The sequence below is a fragment of the Saccopteryx leptura genome, chromosome 1 (assembly GCF_036850995.1).
Source record: "Saccopteryx leptura isolate mSacLep1 chromosome 1, mSacLep1_pri_phased_curated, whole genome shotgun sequence".
NCBI classification, from domain to species: domain Eukaryota; kingdom Metazoa; phylum Chordata; class Mammalia; order Chiroptera; family Emballonuridae; genus Saccopteryx; species Saccopteryx leptura.
The window spans coordinates 384,021,443-384,038,837 of NC_089503.1; the positions used below are offsets into that span (position 1 = coordinate 384,021,443).

Sequence of the window (17,395 nt, forward strand, 5' to 3'; positions counted from 1 at the left end):
AGGAAGGTTATTGGAGGTAACCTCGGAGTTTCATCAGCCTTTGGGTACTTCTCTGTTCACTGAACAGTCGTATTGATGATGCCTGTTGTCTGTAGGAAAATCCACTGCTGGGAATTTTCTCATTAATCCCCTTGAGCCAAAAAATGCCGAGAAGCTCCAAGTGAAGATTGCCGACCTGGGGAATGCCTGTTGGGTGGTAAGTTAAGCTGGTCTCAGTGCTTTGTTCTGAACTGACTGGTAATGAATGAGAATTTGGACTTATCCCTTTGCCAGATAACATTCTAGTGCGTAGTCATTCTTTCACTTTTTCTTTTAACCTTTTATTATGGAAAAATTCAAATATAGTTACTAAAGTAGAGGAAATGGTACAGTGAAACAATCCTGGCCAGTTAGGCATTTATGATCAGATCACTCTGGGGAGGGGTATTTTTGGTCACTGGACTTTTCAGGGTTACTATAGAGTCCCTTTTTTATCCACATATATTATTTTCAAATAGCTTAGTTTTTTTAAAATATACTTTTGCTTGTCAGTTACACACACACATAGTTTAAAAACAGCTCCTATAGGTTTTGATTCAAAACTCCATCCTCCCTTTGCTGATTTTTCACTCTCCACTTAACAGTGCTTGTCTTGACGTCACTGATAAAATAACTTGTGTGTATTGCTTCGAGTTTTCTGCTTGTTTGCTTTTTCAATTTTAGGTAGTACTTCTTCCTCCTGAAAACTAGACTAATTACCACCACTGCACCTGTCCCGTCTCCCCAGTTGAAGACAATTTGTGGCCGTGGAGCCATCCCCCGTGTACATGATTAGGGCAACCTGCCAGCCTCACTGAGCTGAGCAGCCAGCGCGTGAGGGCCTCTTCCCTCCGCCGGGCACTGTTTCCTTGCACACTCAACCGGCAGCGCCAGCCTCACCCTGTGCTGCGGACAGACCGCCGTGTCTCTCACCTCCTCTCCTGACGAGCTCTGCCCTGGACCTGGAGGCTCTGACCTGTGTCGGTCCTTTGGGCCGCCCTGCAGGCCTGCTGCGTCTCTGCCTCTGGGGTTTCCTTCCCTGTCGTCTTGGGGATGACTGTAGCCTCTCCCTTTGTGTCCCCTTTCCCTCTCCGATTGGGCAGGCAGAGGGCAGCCCTGCGTGTCTGCCACGTTTTTGTTCCGTTACAGTCAGCTGGCCGGGTGTGCAGTTCTGGGTTGACAATCATTTTCTCTCAGCATGGTTGTCATTGCTCCCTCCGTTGTCTTAGTTTCTGTCGTGTTGCTGCTAAAGGCCAGTGGCATTCTGCTTCTCGGCCCTTTGTATAAAGCCTCCCCGTGGTAGTCTGCGGGACCATCCTCACGGCAGTGCCGCACTCGCTGGTCCTGTCGTTACACTGGGGGCTCTGTGAAAACTGATTCTTTGGTTTTTACTCTTTCTTGTTCTTTGTTTTCTTTTTAATTCTCTCCTCCTTGGTCTCTGTTCTCGAGCTCTGAAGTGTTAGGCCTTCCTATGCAGCTGCTCTCGTTTCTTTCTCTCTCTGCTTTTGTTTTTAAGTTTATGATTACGGTCGACATACAAAATTATATTTGTTTCAGGTGTACAACATAGTGATTAGACATTTACATATCCTGCGAACGGATCACCTCGAGAAGTCTTTGCCCGTACATAGTTGTGAAATGTCGCTGACCGTGCTCCCGGTGCTGACTGGACACCTGTCGGTGTTGACAGCCAGCGCAGCTGTCAGGGTCTCCGGGTCTTCCCTCCTGAGTTGCTCACATTGCCCACAGCAGACTTGCCGTTGTCTGCAGACCTCTCACCCACGGAGTGGGTGCCTGGCTACTGGTGTTCTGTGAGCTGAGTTAAGCAAGGACACTGGGAGTTCAGTGTCCAGCCACTCGTAACCCCTTGTTTTCAGACTGCTTCTCTCCCCTCAGCTGCTCCAGAGGAAGCTGCACGTGGTCAGGGGCCGGGAAGGGTTGTCGGCCTCCGGCAGGCCCTGTGTTCTAGGACTCTGTGTTTACTGTAGTTATCATTTCTAATAGTTTTCCCATGGAGTCTCAGGGTGTTCTATATATAACATTATGTCACCCACAAACAGTGAGGTGTATAGATAGGCAGGCCTCATTTTACTGAGCCTTACAAATATTGTGCTTTTTACAAATTGAAGTCGACCCACTACCAGAAAGTTAAAATTCATTCTATGGTGGTCTGAGACTAAACCCACAGTACTTCCAAGGTACGCCTGTATTGCTTAAACTTCCCTAATACTGCTTTTGCTGTATATTCCATAGATTTTGGTATTTTTTATTTTCATTTGTCTCCATGATTTTTGTTTGTTTTTTTCTCCTTTGATTCTTTTCTTGCCCCAAAGTCATTAAATAGCATATTATTTAATCTCCTCGTATTTGTGATTTTTCCAGCTTCCTTCTTACAGTTGATTTCTGGTTTTATACCTTTGTGTTCAGGAAAGATACTTGATGTCCGTCTTATAAACTTAATTGAGACTTCTTTTGTGTCCTAACATACAGTCCGTCCTTGGGAATGTTCCATGTACACTTGAGAGGAAGATGTATGTTGTTGCTTTTGGATGGAATGTTCTGTGTACACCTATTTAAGTCTCATCTGATTTGCTGTGTCATTTAAGGCCAGTGCTACCTCGTGACTTACTGTCTGGATGCTAGTCATTGGTGTGAGCGGGTATCTAAGTCTCCTGTGCTATTGTGTGTCTTTTTTTAAAAATTTTTTTAATCTTTTTAATTTTTTTTAATTTATTCATTTTAGAGAGGAGAAGGAGAGACAGAGGGAGAGACAGAGAGAGAGAAGGGGGGGAGGAGCAGGAAGCATCAACTCCCATATGTGCCTTGACCAGGCAAGCCCAGGGTTTCAAACCAGTGACCTCAGCATTTCCAGGTCGACGCTTTATCCACTGAGCCACCACAGGTCAGGCCTGTTGTGTCTCTTGCTCCTTCTAGTTCTCTTAGTAATTGTGCTCCTAAGTTTGGTACCTGTAAATAAGTGTCTTCTTGATGGCTTGTCTCTTCATTATATATTGTCCTTTTATTTTTCCTCTTGTTCCTTTTTAAGGCTTGAAACCCGTTTTGTCTAATATAAGTGTGGGGTCCCCACTTTCTCCTGGGTACCATTTGCTTGGGGTGTCATTTTCTTACCCTTTGCTTTGATCCTCTGTTTATCTTTAGAGCTGAGACTAGATTCCTAAGCATATGGTTGGGTCTTGTTTGGTCCATGAACCCACTCCGTGCATTTTGATCAGTGAGTTCAGTCCATCTACGTTTAAGGTGATTAATGATATGTGAGAACTTAATACTAAGAAATCATTCCTCCTTATGCTGTGTGTCCATTACCAAATTGAAGCAGCCATTGTTATTTTTAACGCTTTTTCCCTTTAACCTTTATGCTGTAATGAAGTGTTCGGCCCCGTATTCTGTAACAGAGCTGCAGTTGCTCTGATTCTGTCCCCTTACTCAGTGTTCTGTGTGCCTTTGCCATTTTGTTTCCAGTAGAAGGGCTCCCGTCAGCATTTCTTATGAGGCAGGTCTCGTGAGGCTCTCCCTCTGCTTTTGTTTTGCCCAGGAAAGCCTGTCTTCACAGCTGAGAAGTGACTTGGCTCCGTAAATTAGTCTTACTTTCAGCATTTTTTATGTCATTCCGTGCCTAGCCTATGGAGTGTCTGCTGTGAAATCTGATGACAGACTGACAGACTGGTGAGGGCTCGGGAAGGTCACGCCCCACCGTGGCACGGGAGCCAGGGTCGCAGGCACTGCCACAGCCAGAGGAGGGCACCAGAGGTGCTTGTGCCAGTGTTGCTGTGCCCTTTTCCTTTGCTGGGGGGGGGGGGGCAGGCATGGTCATGAACCCTTCTCCACTGCTGCTGCCTTGCCCACTGGGTTGTGGACTCAGCTGCTGCTGGGCGCAGGGTGTCGGCACCATCCCTGGTTCCCCTGGTTCCCCTGGTTCCCCCGGTCCCGCCTTTCCTTGCATCCCAGTCCACCCGGCTTCATGTGAGCACAAGCGTAGACTGCTCGCGCCTCCTCATGTGTTGATCAGAGGCCTCTATCGCATTACAGACCTCCATTCATTGTGGAGTGAAGGGGAAGACCAAGGTGTGTCTCACTCAGCCACGGAGCTGAGGTCGCCCGCAGGAACTCTGTAGGTCAGGGGTCCCCAAACTTTTTACACAGGGGGCTAGTTCACTATCCCTCAGACCATGGGAGGGCCAGACTATAAAAAAAACTATGAACAAATCCCTATGCACACTGCACATATCTTATTTTAAAGTAAAAAAAACAAAACGGGAACAAATACAATATTTAAAATAAAGAACAAGTAAATTTAAATCAACAAACTGACCAGTATTTCAATGGGAACTATGTTCCTCTCACTGACCACCAATGAAAGAGGTGCCCCTTCTGTAAGTGCAGCGGGGGCCGGATAAATGGCCTCCGGGGGCTGCATGCGGCCCGCGGGCCGTAGTTTGGGGACCCCTGCTGTAGGTGCTGCTTTTAAGGTTCTTGAAACTTGAAACCTACATCTTAAAAAGAAATTATTCTTTAATCCGGGTCTATTAATTTTAGATTCATGTATTTACAAAAATAATTTGGAGTAAACTGTAAAATAAAGTGCTGTTTGGAGCTACTAGCATCAAAATGATACTTAAGAAATTATTAGCTAAGACCTTCAGGTGGCTGGTTCGAGCCCCAGTCAGGGCATGTATAAGAACAGTCACTGGTGCCCTGGCCGGTTGGCTCAGTGGTAGAGCGTCGGCTTGGTGTGTGGGAGTCCCGGGTTCGATTCCCGGCCAGGGCACACAGGGGAAGCGCCCATCTGCTTCTCCACCCCTCCCCCTCTCCTTCCTCTCTGTCTCTCTCTTCCCCTCCCGCAGCCAAGGCTCCATTGGAGCAAAGTTGGCCCGGGCGCTGAGGATGGCTCCATGGCCTCTGCCTCAGGCACTAGAATGGCTCTGGTTGCAACAGAGCGATGCCCCGGATGGGCAGAGCATTGCCCCCTGGTGGGCATGCCAGGTGGATCCCGGTTGGGCACATGCGGGAGTCTATCTCCCCGTTTCCAACTTTGGGAAAAAGAAAAAAAAACAAGAACAGTTACTGGGTGCACAGCCAAGGAGAGCAACGTGTTAATACTTTTCTGTCTCTCCCTCTCTCTCTCTTTCTCTCTCCCTCTCTCCCTCTCCTTCTCTTTCCCTCTCTCTCTCCCTCTCCTTCTCTTTCCCTCTCTCTCTCCCTCTCTCTCCCTCTTTCCCCCTCTCTTTCCCTCTCTCCTCCTTTCTCCCTCTCTCTTTCTCCTTCTCTCTCCCACTCTTTCTCCCTCTCTCTCCCTCTCTCTTTCTCCCTCTCTTCGTCTCTCCCTCTCTCCCCCTCTCTCCTTCTCCCTCTCTCTCTCTCTCTCCCTCTCCCGCTCTCTCCCTCTGCCTGTCTCCATCTCTTACTCCCTGAGTCTCCCTCTCTCTGTCTCTCCCTCCCTCCCTCCACCCTTCTCCTTCTTCCTTTCAAAAAAAAAAAATTAGCTTAATAAAAATTTTGGTTTAGGGGAAACTTCAAAGAATTTACTTTAATCTCCATTTTTAAGCAATCGTAACTTGTTACATTTTAGAATAAATGAATTTTAAAATACTACTTTCTTCTCTATTTACTCAGCATAAACATTTCACTGAAGATATTCAAACCAGGCAGTATCGCTCCTTGGAGGTTCTCATAGGCTCCGGCTATAACACCCCCGCTGACATCTGGAGCACGGCTTGCATGGTACGTTTTCTCCCCTTGACCTTCACTTGTTACTTGGTTATAACATATCAATACTTTGCCCTGTTTGCTCATTTCTGTACTCCAACAAATTAACAAAGCAAGACACTGTTTTTTGTGTGACTTAACCCCTGGTACAGGAGATCACTTTTTGGACACTCTTAAACACCATTCATAGAGGTTTTTCTGACAGGAGGTGTGCCTTTTTTCTCTGGTTTGTGGATGCTAACCTGCCCGTCAGGGATATGAGTGGCTCCGGACTCGGCTTACACTTGATCTTGTGCTGATTTTCTGTAGGATTAGGAGTTGGGAGCTCTCTGTGTGTGATCATTTAGGAGGGAGTGCTTTCCAAAGCAAAACTTGAAAATGTACTTTTTGCCAAATACTCAAAGAGTCATAGGTAGAAAAATGTATGAATTTTTTTGTTCCAGTTTTGGGTACAGAATCTCAATTTCTAACTACATAAAATTATAATGTAAGAAAATAATACCTGTTCTTGTAAAATGAACATTTCTTACTGAGTTTAGAGAGAGGGAGGGAAAGAGAGAGAGACAGGATCATCGATCTGTTCCTGTATCTGCCCTGACCAGGGATCGAACCTACAGCCTCTGTGCTTCAAGACGATGCTCTAGCCAGCTGAGCCATCCGGCCAGGGCTTCTCCTGAACACTTAACTTAAAATCACCTTGTTGTTGAGATGTGCCCCTCTGAGCAAAAAGAGAAACTCGAGGGCTGAATTACCGAATTGGCATGGGGGGTAGGTAGGGAGGCTGCGGCACAACCCACATGTTGATATATTAACTGAGCTTTTGCCATTTTCCTGCTCCGTTTTTTTAAGATACAGGCCTGGAAGCTGAGCTCGTTAGGCATAACCTTAGGTAGTCGTCAGGGACTGTATCTGCAGGGTGTATCACTGTTGTGCCGAATAAAGCTAATGCTTTGACGCTCTCCTCTCTTTCTCAGGCCTTTGAGCTGGCCACGGGCGACTATCTGTTTGAGCCCCACTCGGGGGAGGAGTATACCCGAGACGAAGGTGAGCCCCAGCGGAGCTGCCTGCGCGGGTCACAGTCCCGCGTGGGCCCGCAGCGTTTGCCGGTGTGCTAAGTGTATGTAAATCCCAGAAAAGATGGCAATACAGGAGGTTTTCTACTAGGAATTAGATAGTTTAGGTATGAAAGAACTCCATATGAGGATTGGAGGAGGCCACAGTCGGTTAGACTAAAATTTGCGTTCTTCTAAAACAGCTAGTGACCTTCCTTTCTGTATACATCAGTGCGGATTCATTCTTTACTCAGGTTGAAGCCATATTGTTTTCTTTTTAAATGACATTTAGAATTCCACTGTGAAACAAAGTGTATTGATTCACATTCCGTGATAGCCAGTGGGAGCGCCACGCTGCGGGTCCTCGTCTGGGAGGCTGTGAAGCGTGCAGCTGAGCACGGGCTTTCCTCCTCTGTCGGGTTGGCCTCCCTGTAACTAGGTGAGAGCACGTGAATTGAAAAAGAACTGTTCCATTTGCAGCTTCTTTGTTACAGAGTTTGGGCAGCTCTTGTCCCGGGGTTCCCGGGACCACTGAGAGCACTCGCCGAGTGCCGGCCCGGGCAGGGGTGCCACCTGTGCCCCCTGCTCTCCTGAGCCCCCGGCAGCCAGGGCTCGTGCTCTGCAGAAGCAGAAGCGCTCTCTGCTCAGCCTGGGGTCCGCTGGGGTATCAGTAGGCAGTGCTAGGAGGGCCCGCTGGTATTCCTGACAGGGACCTTCTGGAAAGTGCTGTGCTAAGTATTCCCATAGCCAAACTCCCTGTTGTAATGGGTACGGTTTGGACCTGTTTTCTGTACATAAGCTCTGTGTAAGAAATTACTGTAATTACAGTCTTTGTGCACACTTGATTTTCCCTGTTCTCTGCTTGCTTTTTTTCTGGGTTAAGTTTGGGGCTATAAGATTTATAGAAACGGCCTACTATATCTGTTTGGAAAAGAAATTAGTATTTTTCTCTTTACTTCCCTGGACTCCCTTTAAGTAGTGTGTGGTAGAGAACACACAGACTGGCCAGAATTATATTGTACAAGACCTTACATCAGCAAGCCTGAAAATTGAAATATACTGTATACGAAAAGTTTCAAGTCAGAGGCAAGGGGAAACCATCTACCCTAGATATTTAGATCTAGTTTTTCCTTCTTATACCAGTCAGTGCTAACAGTCCTTAGATGAAACCTCGGACCACTACAGTTTGTCCCATGAGAGCAGGACAAAGCAAACCCTCCCCTGACCAGTGTGTGCAGTGTTACTGTCCCAGGCCACCTGGGCCTAAGCAGCATGTCCCCTGGTATTGTGGGCATCCCACAGCCCTGCCTTTTGGAATAATACTTGATCATTGTCTTGCCTATTAATTACATCAATCCAGTGATTAATTAATAGGTTGTTGAAATTAAGTGTAAAATAACAATTTCAAGGGAAGAATAATTCCTTGGTATAGGAAAAACATTAAAAGAGAACAAATACTTCACTTGGAAGTTACAATAATATAAACTATAGTCTCATAAACTGTATAGCCTTACAATTAATTTACACAAAGGCATTTATTCACAGGTCCTGCCTAAAATGGGCAGAAATTTCTTGGCAGCTAAGTACTTGTTACTGAGCTATAAATTCAGTTAAAACTGCCCAAAGATTATGGTGAATTTATGAATATTAGGCCTTTTTTTTTTAAGCCCTTTTAAAGAGACATCAGTGAGCCCCTTACCTGAGAAACAGTTGTGACCTGAAACCTTCACAAATCTCCAGCTCTGTGGTTGCCTACCTTATTATTCCCGTGGGTACATATGGGAAGTTTTTAAGTGATTCCTTTTGATGATTCTGTAGATAAAGGATTCATCTCTAAAGCTCTGTGGCGAGGAGCCATCGTCCTGAGCTCCCTTCTCGATGACAGACAGCCGTGTCCCTGTCAGTGTTCACAGTCCGTATTCTTGCTGCGACCCTTGGTTGCCAGGCATACGTGACTGAACATTTCAGTGGCCTGCAAATAGTTAGGTAGCTGTATTTAAAACATTTGTGCTCAGTTTTCCTTAAGTGCGGTTTATTTAAAAACGCACACACACCCCGTACAGACAGCTGGGGGTCTCCGTTGGTTCTAGCTCTGATCAGCCCTGTGGCTTCAAGGAGGCCGTGTATTCTCTCAGGTTCCATTTTCTCACCTTAAAAATGTAGAAATTTTTGGCCTGTTTTACAGGGTGTTGTGAAAATTCAAATAACCCTACATTAGTGCTTTGTCATGAGCATTCTTATAACTAAGTACCAGTTTTAGAATGTCTGAAAGCTTATTGGTATTTTTTTTTTTTACCTTTCCTAAAAATTCCACCTGAACTTATGTATATAGACAAAATGAAAACAAAGGTGCAGATAAGCCTCTGACCTCCAGCAGGGGTCGGGCCAGCCCCTGTCAGTTGGCCAACCACCTGAAGTGGTTCTTGGCCTTCCCAGTACCCCCTCCCGTTGAGTGTCCTTGGTTTTATTTGTAGTTGAACAGCTAGTCCTTGAAAAACTATTCATAGAAAAGCCTCTTTTACAGCCTGTCCTTGATCCTGTTCTTCTTGCCCTTCTGTTTTAGACCACATTGCGCACATTATAGAGCTGATAGGCAGAATTCCAAGACGCTTTGCCCTCAGTGGGAAATATTCACAGGACTTCTTCAACCGCAGAGGTAGTATTGTTCACATGAGTTTCCGTCTAGGCCCCAGCGATACAACTCCAGGAAGCAGGGCATTCACACCAAGATTGTACTTATCGCCCAAGCCCACTGGAGTGGGCACCTGATTTTTTAATGTTCTCTGGATTCTCCATGAGATGGATAGAGTCCTCTTCTTCCCATTCAGGGCCGAAAGCAAGCCTGAGACGCTTTACAAAGAGGTGTGCATGCTGCTCTTTCTGCCCGTGTCTAGAACGGTATTTGTTACTCCTGTTATGTATGTCTTTTTTTTCCCCCCTCTTGAAATGTTTGAAACATACAGATCACATTGCATTGATCATAGAACTTCTGGGGAAGGTGCCTCGCAAGCTCATTGTGGCAGGAAAATATTCCAAGGAATTTTTCACCAAAAAAGGTAAAATAAATGTGTTTGTTCCCAGACATTAAGGGGGCAAAAGTGTTTAAAAATCAAGAGGTAAGTACAGCTGGGTACATGTTTCCAACACCTGGAGAAGGATGGTCCTGCTCTGAATGCGAGCTGTCACCAGATACATGAAATAGTGTGGGCAGGAACTGGGGCTAGACCATGTGGGTTCAAATCCCAGCTGCCCCATTAGCTGTGTGGCCATTGACACAGCCTCAGTTTCCTGGTTTCTAAATGGGCTGATAATACTGCTTACGTCATTGAGTTACCCTGTGTGTAGTCCCTGGGGCATAGGTGGTTGATGAACCCTATACAGCACTTTTAGAAAATGGGCAAAGTCTTACTGGCCTTTGGCCTAAGAATTAACTGCCTCTATCAAAGGGCAAGCAAGTACTTTAACTTAAGCTAAGGGCAGGGCTATATCTCACTCATCATATAGCCACTGACACCTCACACAGTCTTTTAAACCATCAGTCATGTGAGTTAACTTGATACTTTGTAGTTTCATAAGTTTATCACTTATTAGTGCAGGAAACAAAGATAAAAATTCTTGCTTCAAATTTTTTACTAGATCTGTGTAGACATTTAAATACTATTTCTTCTGCATTTCAAAAAGGTTTAAAAGCGGAAACATGCAAACCTGGCTTAGAAGGGGCTAGAAAACTGGCTGGCCCTTTTTTCCCTCTTTGACATGGTTCCCCTTTTCCTCACAGCCTGTGCACTAGTGCCAAAAGGAATCATTTTTCCCAGCACTGGCAGCAAGCACACTTTTGGTCAGGAAAGTGGCAGGTTGCCTTCTGAGAGTTCCGGCTTGTGTGCGAAGTCAAACTAATGGCCTGTCCTACCAAGTCAGTGGGTAAAGAGGCCCTCGCTGCCCACAGGGGCCTCAAGTCAGTGCTATATAAGAAACTACGCTAAGGCAGCATTTACCTTCATAAGCCCTTGATAATTGATTGATCTTTTTAAAAAATGTTTACATCAAAGAAGCAAAAAATAGATGGACATTCCAGAATAGTACAAAGTGTGGTGCACCTGTCTGTGAAAGCTGTCTGGAGTTTTTTCTTGTTTGTTTGTTTTCTAAGTGAGAGGAGGGTAGAGAGACAGGCTCCCACATGCACCCTGATAAGGATCCACCCAGCTACCCCCATCTGGGGCAGATGCTCGACTCAACTGAGCTATCCTTAGCACCTGAGGCCAATACTTGTACCAACCAAGCCACTGGCTACAAGGGGAAGAAAAAGAAAAGGGGGAGAAGGAGGAGGAGGAGAGAAGGGCGCTTCTGTGTGCTCTGACCGGGAATCGAACCCAGGATGTCTACACGCTGTGCCAACACTCTATCCACTGAGCAAACTGGCCAGGGCCTGGAGTTTATTCTTTTAGTTTTGTTACTTTTATATGTCTTTGACATGGTTTTAGTTCCTTATTTTGAATACTGCCCATTTTGAAGCAACGTTTACTAGACTATCAGGCAGAAAGAATACAAGCAGATTGTTTTTGGTATGTGTTATTAACTGCCTCTGAACACTATATTGAGTGCATGTTGGGTCCATAGTCATTTAGCATTCGTTTTAGTAAATACCTAGTTCCTGTTAGCCCTACGCAGTTTGGCCAGGGCTAAAGCCCTAGAATGCTCGTGGGAAGTGGAGACCCTCTTTCCGGGAATGCAGTAGAGAAGAGAGGTGCTTTGTAAATTGAGAATTAGGTTCTGCTGGCAAATCTGATTCTTCACATAGATGACCTGGATCAGTTCCTGGATTGCTGCAAAGGATTTTGTCACTTGTCAGTGTTGGTCAGTTTCTCTTGTACTGTTCTTACCACAGGCGACCTGAAACATATCACGAAGCTGAAGCCCTGGGGCCTGTTCGAGGTTCTGGTGGAGAAGTACGAGTGGTCTCAGGAGGAGGCGGCCGGCTTCACGGATTTCTTGCTGCCCATGCTGGAGCTGATCCCCGAGAGGAGAGCCACCGCCGCGGATTGCCTCCGGCACCCCTGGCTCAGCTCCTAGGCCGGCTGGGCCTCAGTGGAGGCTGCCCCCCCCCGGCCCAGCCTCCGCGCTGAGCGCTTCCCTCCCCCTTTCAGGGTGAAGCTCTTCCTTCAAGGGTTTCTAGGATTTTGGTGTCCTTTTTTTTTCCAATCCAACGTGTTCATTCGGGTTTGCTTACTTGACCCTGTGGAGGTCCCCACGGCCCCTGGGCATCCCAGGTGAATCTGGCCTTGATTGGGCTTTGCCAAAGACTGACGGACTAAAATGTGAAACAGCCCCTCGCCCTGTACCCCTGTCTTTCCATGAGAACATCCTCTCAGTTGTTACCAGCAGCCTTTATGAAAAAGAGCTGTGAAGATGTCCGAGCTCATCCTTTATTCACTGACTCTAAGAGTCAAGCCTAGTGCGCACCTGCTGCAGCACGGGGATGAGGAGGGGGGTTCCTTCTGTACCGCGGGACATTAAACTCGCCGGGCCCAGGCTGCTCCTTCCCAAGACTGTCTGTTCTCTACGTTCACATGTTCCCTGCGACTGTCGCGCTGCTGTCTCTGTAAGTGCGCTGTGTCGACGCCAGGTTGGGGTACCATTTATCATTGTTTAAAACACTGTCGTGTTCCCTTCACCCTTTCATAACTCTGAAAACCTTGAAACTTCAGTCTGCTTTTTGATGGGAACAGAAACAGAACCATCGACTAGTAACTCTTTGGAACCACAGACCTCTGTGTCTCCCGTCACCCTCACAGCAGAGCTATCCCGGTTGGCTGTTGGGACCTTGGGGGGTTGCGCCTGGTTGGCGCTGGCCTCATTTCGCTTGTGTTCATTGCCCCAGAGCTGAGGAGTCCAGGGCGACTCCAGAAAGGAGGTCTGGACTTCAGAGACTTGCCATCTAAGAAGAAAATGTCCTAGAGTGCTTAATTCTTTTCCAGATAGTCCCTGGACTTTTATTTACCGCTTCTCTCTGACTCGTCCACAGTGCAGCTTCGAAGCAGTTCCCCTGTGGCTTTGCCTTTCTTGTTTTCTCCGAGGCTTCAGGTCTTAAGTGAAATCCCAGGACAAAAGAATGGGGTGGGGGGCAGCACTTCTTTTATTATTTTGAGGTAGGTTTGTTTGGGGGGGGTGTTTTCAGTTTAAGATTAGCCATTCTCTGCTGCTATTTCCTTGTGTGATGTAAGTTTTTAACTGCGATTTTGAGATGATTGAGATGTCCTTGAGGCTCTTTATTTCCTTTTTTTTTTTTTTAAATGAGGAAAGGCTTTGTGGATCTTACTTTAGGATGGGTCTCTCTCAGACTTGCCCTAGACTACGTGCATATTCCTCGGGTCATAGTAAAAAGCAAGAGGGGCGTGGCGGAGGTCACAGCGTTGTTCAGACGGACCAAGTGGGCCTTGGCATTGCAGCCTCCTCCGGAACCAGCTACGGGACTCCGAGTTACAGAGCGCCGAGGGGCTGCAACTTGAGGCTCTGCTGACAGCGCTACCGACAGGACTGGCGTAGCCAGCTTTCATGTTGGAATTGAAATGTAGATTCTGTCGTTGATCTGCCACCAGTGGAAAGGGGTGCGATTATGCAATCCATTTAACTCGAACACATTACCCTGGGTAACCACGGCCAGCATACGTCCGACCTTAGACGGGGTAGTCCTGAAGTCGGACGTGTTCCTATAGAAAGAAGTCTCAGTGAGGCTGTCTGTGCACCTCAAGAATGAAGAGAGTCGAGTGTCTCAAACAACGGCAGGGAAAATCCTTCAGCAATTCCAACCCACTTTGGGTTTTCGGTGATGTGTATACATACACCTAAAGCAATAGCAGACCAGAACTGAATTCTTTTCTACACTGTAAAATCACATTTGTGGAAGAACAGGAATTCCGGTGGTGACATTAGGTGAGATTACCACAACGCCAATAGGAGGCCACATTGCGCCAGGTGGCGTGAAAGAACTTTTAGGAGGAGAGCCTCTGACTTCACCTTGGAACTGTTTCTCGTGAACTCAGAGCTTCCCCCTCACGTGCAGAGCCGAGTGAATCAGGAGCCGTAGAAAGAGGCAGCTGTAGAGTTCATCTTCCGAGTACCCCACGTACCTTGACGGAATCGAGTCAGAACGCTGTCAGATTGCCGCGATCTCACTGAAGGAGTTCTGTTTGCTGTCAGTTAACAAGAAAACCCTGAATACATTTTTATTCTTTCTACTGAATGCATTGTCTGTTTTCTTTGTAAATGCAATACAATAAACAATTTAATAACCTACCTGTTTGCAGGAGGCTTGTGTTCGTTTATTGCTCACATTGGTCTGGCCCGAGCATCAGTGTGGAGGAAGGGACTGGCGCAGTGTGCTTTTTGGACTTAAATGTACAGTAAAATTTTACAACCTGAACACATGCTGTTTTGTGGGGTTTGTAGCTTTGTCTTTTTAAAGTATTTCTTTAATTGATTTTGAGAGAAGCATCAAGTTGTAGTTGTTTACTTAGTTCATTGATTGCTTCTGACACGTGCCCTCACTGAGGGGTGCTCAAGCCTGTGACCTTGGGCTTTCACCCAGGGATCTTGAGATCCCATGGATGACCCTGCGCTCAAGCTGGCCAGCCCACACTCTAGCCGGTGACCTCAGCGGTTTGGACCTGGGATTACAAGCATACGTGCAAAATGCCAACGATTTGTGAACTCTGCCTAAGGCGCTGGCATGGTGAACATGTGCACAGCTTTCATACTCTTGTCTCATTCACTGCGCAGGGTAAATTCTTAGAAATGGAATGGCTGGACCAGAGAACAAGCACACTTTTTAAGGCATTTAATAAATGTCGCCTAACTTATGTGAAGGACAGTTAGACTGATGCTGTGACCGAGAGGGTTTGAATGGGCCTGTCGCAATCGCACTCACTCTGTTCCTAATAGCCAGTTTGCCAAAAGAAAGGGAGTGTCTTATACTAATTTGCGTATTGAGTGACTAGCGAAGCCAGAACTTCCTCTGTGGGTCTTCCCTCTGTGGGTTCTGGTCGCTTCCCGTGTTACCTGGCTTCCAGCCTGCTTCTCTGCTTGAGGATTTGGGGAGGATTTGGCGGTGCATTATTGTCTTTTCTGTAGCGTTCTTTTCTAGTTGTTTATTTGCTTTTATTATGTATTTGTGATTTTTTAGTGTTACAGAAAGTTCTCTTCCCCCCCCCGCCACCAAACTACATAAACTGTTCTGTTTAATGTCTTCATTGTGCCATACTTTGAGACATACCTAGTGTATTCATGTTGCAGTGTTGACCATGGTGCCATAGCGGAAACCCTGTTTTAAAAAACAACCTTAATATACCAAATCCAGCTTCATGAAACCAGTATTTCCCCAGAGTGACCAATCTAGGTATTCCCTCCAAACCTTGTGGTAACTGTTCGGACCTAGCTAGAACTCGGGGTTTTGGAAAACTTATGTGCTATCCTCAGAGACCTATAGCTTATCTCAAAAGGGCCAGCAAATGGGTGGGATTACAACCCCACTGAACTTTCATCTGCCCCGAGTGTCCACAGGGAAACAGTCAGTCTGGAAACAGCCAGGTAACAGGTGGATGTCATTACCACCCATTGTATTTCCTGGGCTCTTGCAGTTTGGCCTTAGAAGGAAAGTGATTTGCTCTAAGACTATCACAAAAAATTGGTGATTTATTGATAGTAGAATTGGAACTATTTGTGCTCCCCAGATCAGTCCTTTCGACTCTTTTGTGTTTTGCCCACCAGTTGGTGCCCTTGGGGTTACCAAGGCATTGTTAACTTCGAGCCCTCTCAGTCTATAGTTTCCGTCAAAGTGATACAAAGATGCATAAAGATACAAACATACATAAAGGTAATGTGTGGACCATCAGCCAGCCCTACTGAGAAGGAATTTTTTTTTATGTCACTGAAGTCTTGTTTTTATCTTAGGATTAAAAAACTAAATGTGGCCCCAGGGGGTTGCCAGGTAGATCCGGTTGGGGCACATGCTGGAGTCTGTCTCCCCTCTCGGAAAAGAAAGAGAAAAAGAAAAATGTATGATATGCATTTCTCTTTAAATCTTTGCACAAATATTAACCCGCTCCAGGTCCTTGTGAAATTAGAAATAACCCAGTTTAAAAGTTAGAAAATTTGAGGTCATGTGTTTAAAAGTTAATGAGTAAGCAGGTTTCCATAAGTGCCTCGTTCTGTGACCGCTGCACCTTGTAAAGGGACAGGAGTGGTTTTAATAGGCAGGTGATACATTTGATTAAACATCCTCCCAAGTTCGCTTATCATCCTCTTCTGTCTTTAATTCAGAGCTAGCTTTTGCTGGTTTTAATACAGTAACAGGTGTCCTCCAATCAACAGAACTTAGGAACTGTGTTCTTACAAGTTGTTTCTCCACGACATGGCATCAGGAGCTTTGGTTTCACTAAATAGAAAGTGTGGGCCGTGTTGAGTTAAACTGACGAGATTAGATAACAAAAGTGGGGTGAGTTTTTGAGGGTTAGAGCCCCTCTTTCATCTTCAACAGATTTATTGCAAAATGATCTATCCATCATGCAGCATCTGGTGAATGCCCATTCCAGCAGAAAATTAAAGTAGTTAATTGTGAATAACTGAAGAATGATTTTTAAGAGGACCCCAGTGATTGCCTCTCCTGTTACCCACACACTTGTAATCCCCTTGCTTTGAATGGGGCTGGACTTTGTCCTAACAGATCAAGGCAAAATATGACAGGATGTCACATCTGAGATGGGCTTCCAGTAGGATTGTGCCCTCCCTGCACCCTCTTGCTCGTCTGGAGCTGCTGCTCTGGGGAACTAGGTGCCATGTGAGAACTGACCTGGAGGGCCCTCAGTACAACCTGTGAGGCAGCCCGGGTGACCACTGAGCTTAGAAGCACGTCCAGCACCTTAATGGGGCCTGAGAGAAACCTGGGGGCAGGGACCCTTGGCTGAGCGCTGCCGGATCCTAACCCACAGAAACTGGAATGTTGACAAGTCTGCTGAGCAGTTGTTAGGCAGCAACAGGAAATGCAGGGATGTGACGTCCTGAAAGCATTTGGGGTCCCCTCCTGGTCACATGTCAGGTGGGAATGACTAGTCCCTCTCGGCTGGACCTGCTCCGGCTCGTCAATGGCGGTGAGACCTGGGCATCACGGCCCTAGCCCCGGCCCGAGACAGGCCAGCCACAAGTGCGTGGGGAAGGCGGAGGGCAGCTCGGTTAGAGGAGGGCTGGTTTTACTGATTTTTCTCGTGCTTTCAAAGACGGAATCTGAGGTGCCTTTTAAGAATTTAAAGGTAAAGCACTTCAGACAGCTGATAAGCAGTCACTGGGTATCCACAAAGTCATTCCTATTACTGGAGAGATTGCGTTCTTAAAGCTACAGGGAAAAGGCTAGTCTGGGCTCATCTGCCGCTCCGCTCGCGCGGAAGCTCCGTCAGCAGGAGCGCGGCGCGCACCGTGGGCTAGCACCCCTTCGGCCCCCAGGAGCATCTGTGAATTACCGTCGCTACCTTTTCAGTGGAACATATTTTGACAGGCTTTTAGAAATTCTGTTTGCCATATATATATGAGAAATGAACAAATACAGCTAGAAA

At 46.5% G+C, this 17,395-nt stretch overlaps 1 protein-coding gene across 1 annotated transcript in view; it reads left to right on the top strand.

Moving 5' to 3' along the window:
- Window positions 1–14,087, top strand: part of SRPK1 (SRSF protein kinase 1) — a 50,637-nt gene extending 36,550 nt beyond the window's left edge. The window contains 5 exon segments of the mRNA XM_066359547.1: window positions 96–196; window positions 5,650–5,757; window positions 6,717–6,786; window positions 9,758–9,850; window positions 11,680–14,087. Coding sequence (XP_066215644.1) covers window positions 96–196; window positions 5,650–5,757; window positions 6,717–6,786; window positions 9,758–9,850; window positions 11,680–11,864 — 557 coding nt within the window. The 3' untranslated portion in view covers window positions 11,865–14,087.
- Window positions 14,088–17,395: the final 3,308 nt, after the last annotated feature.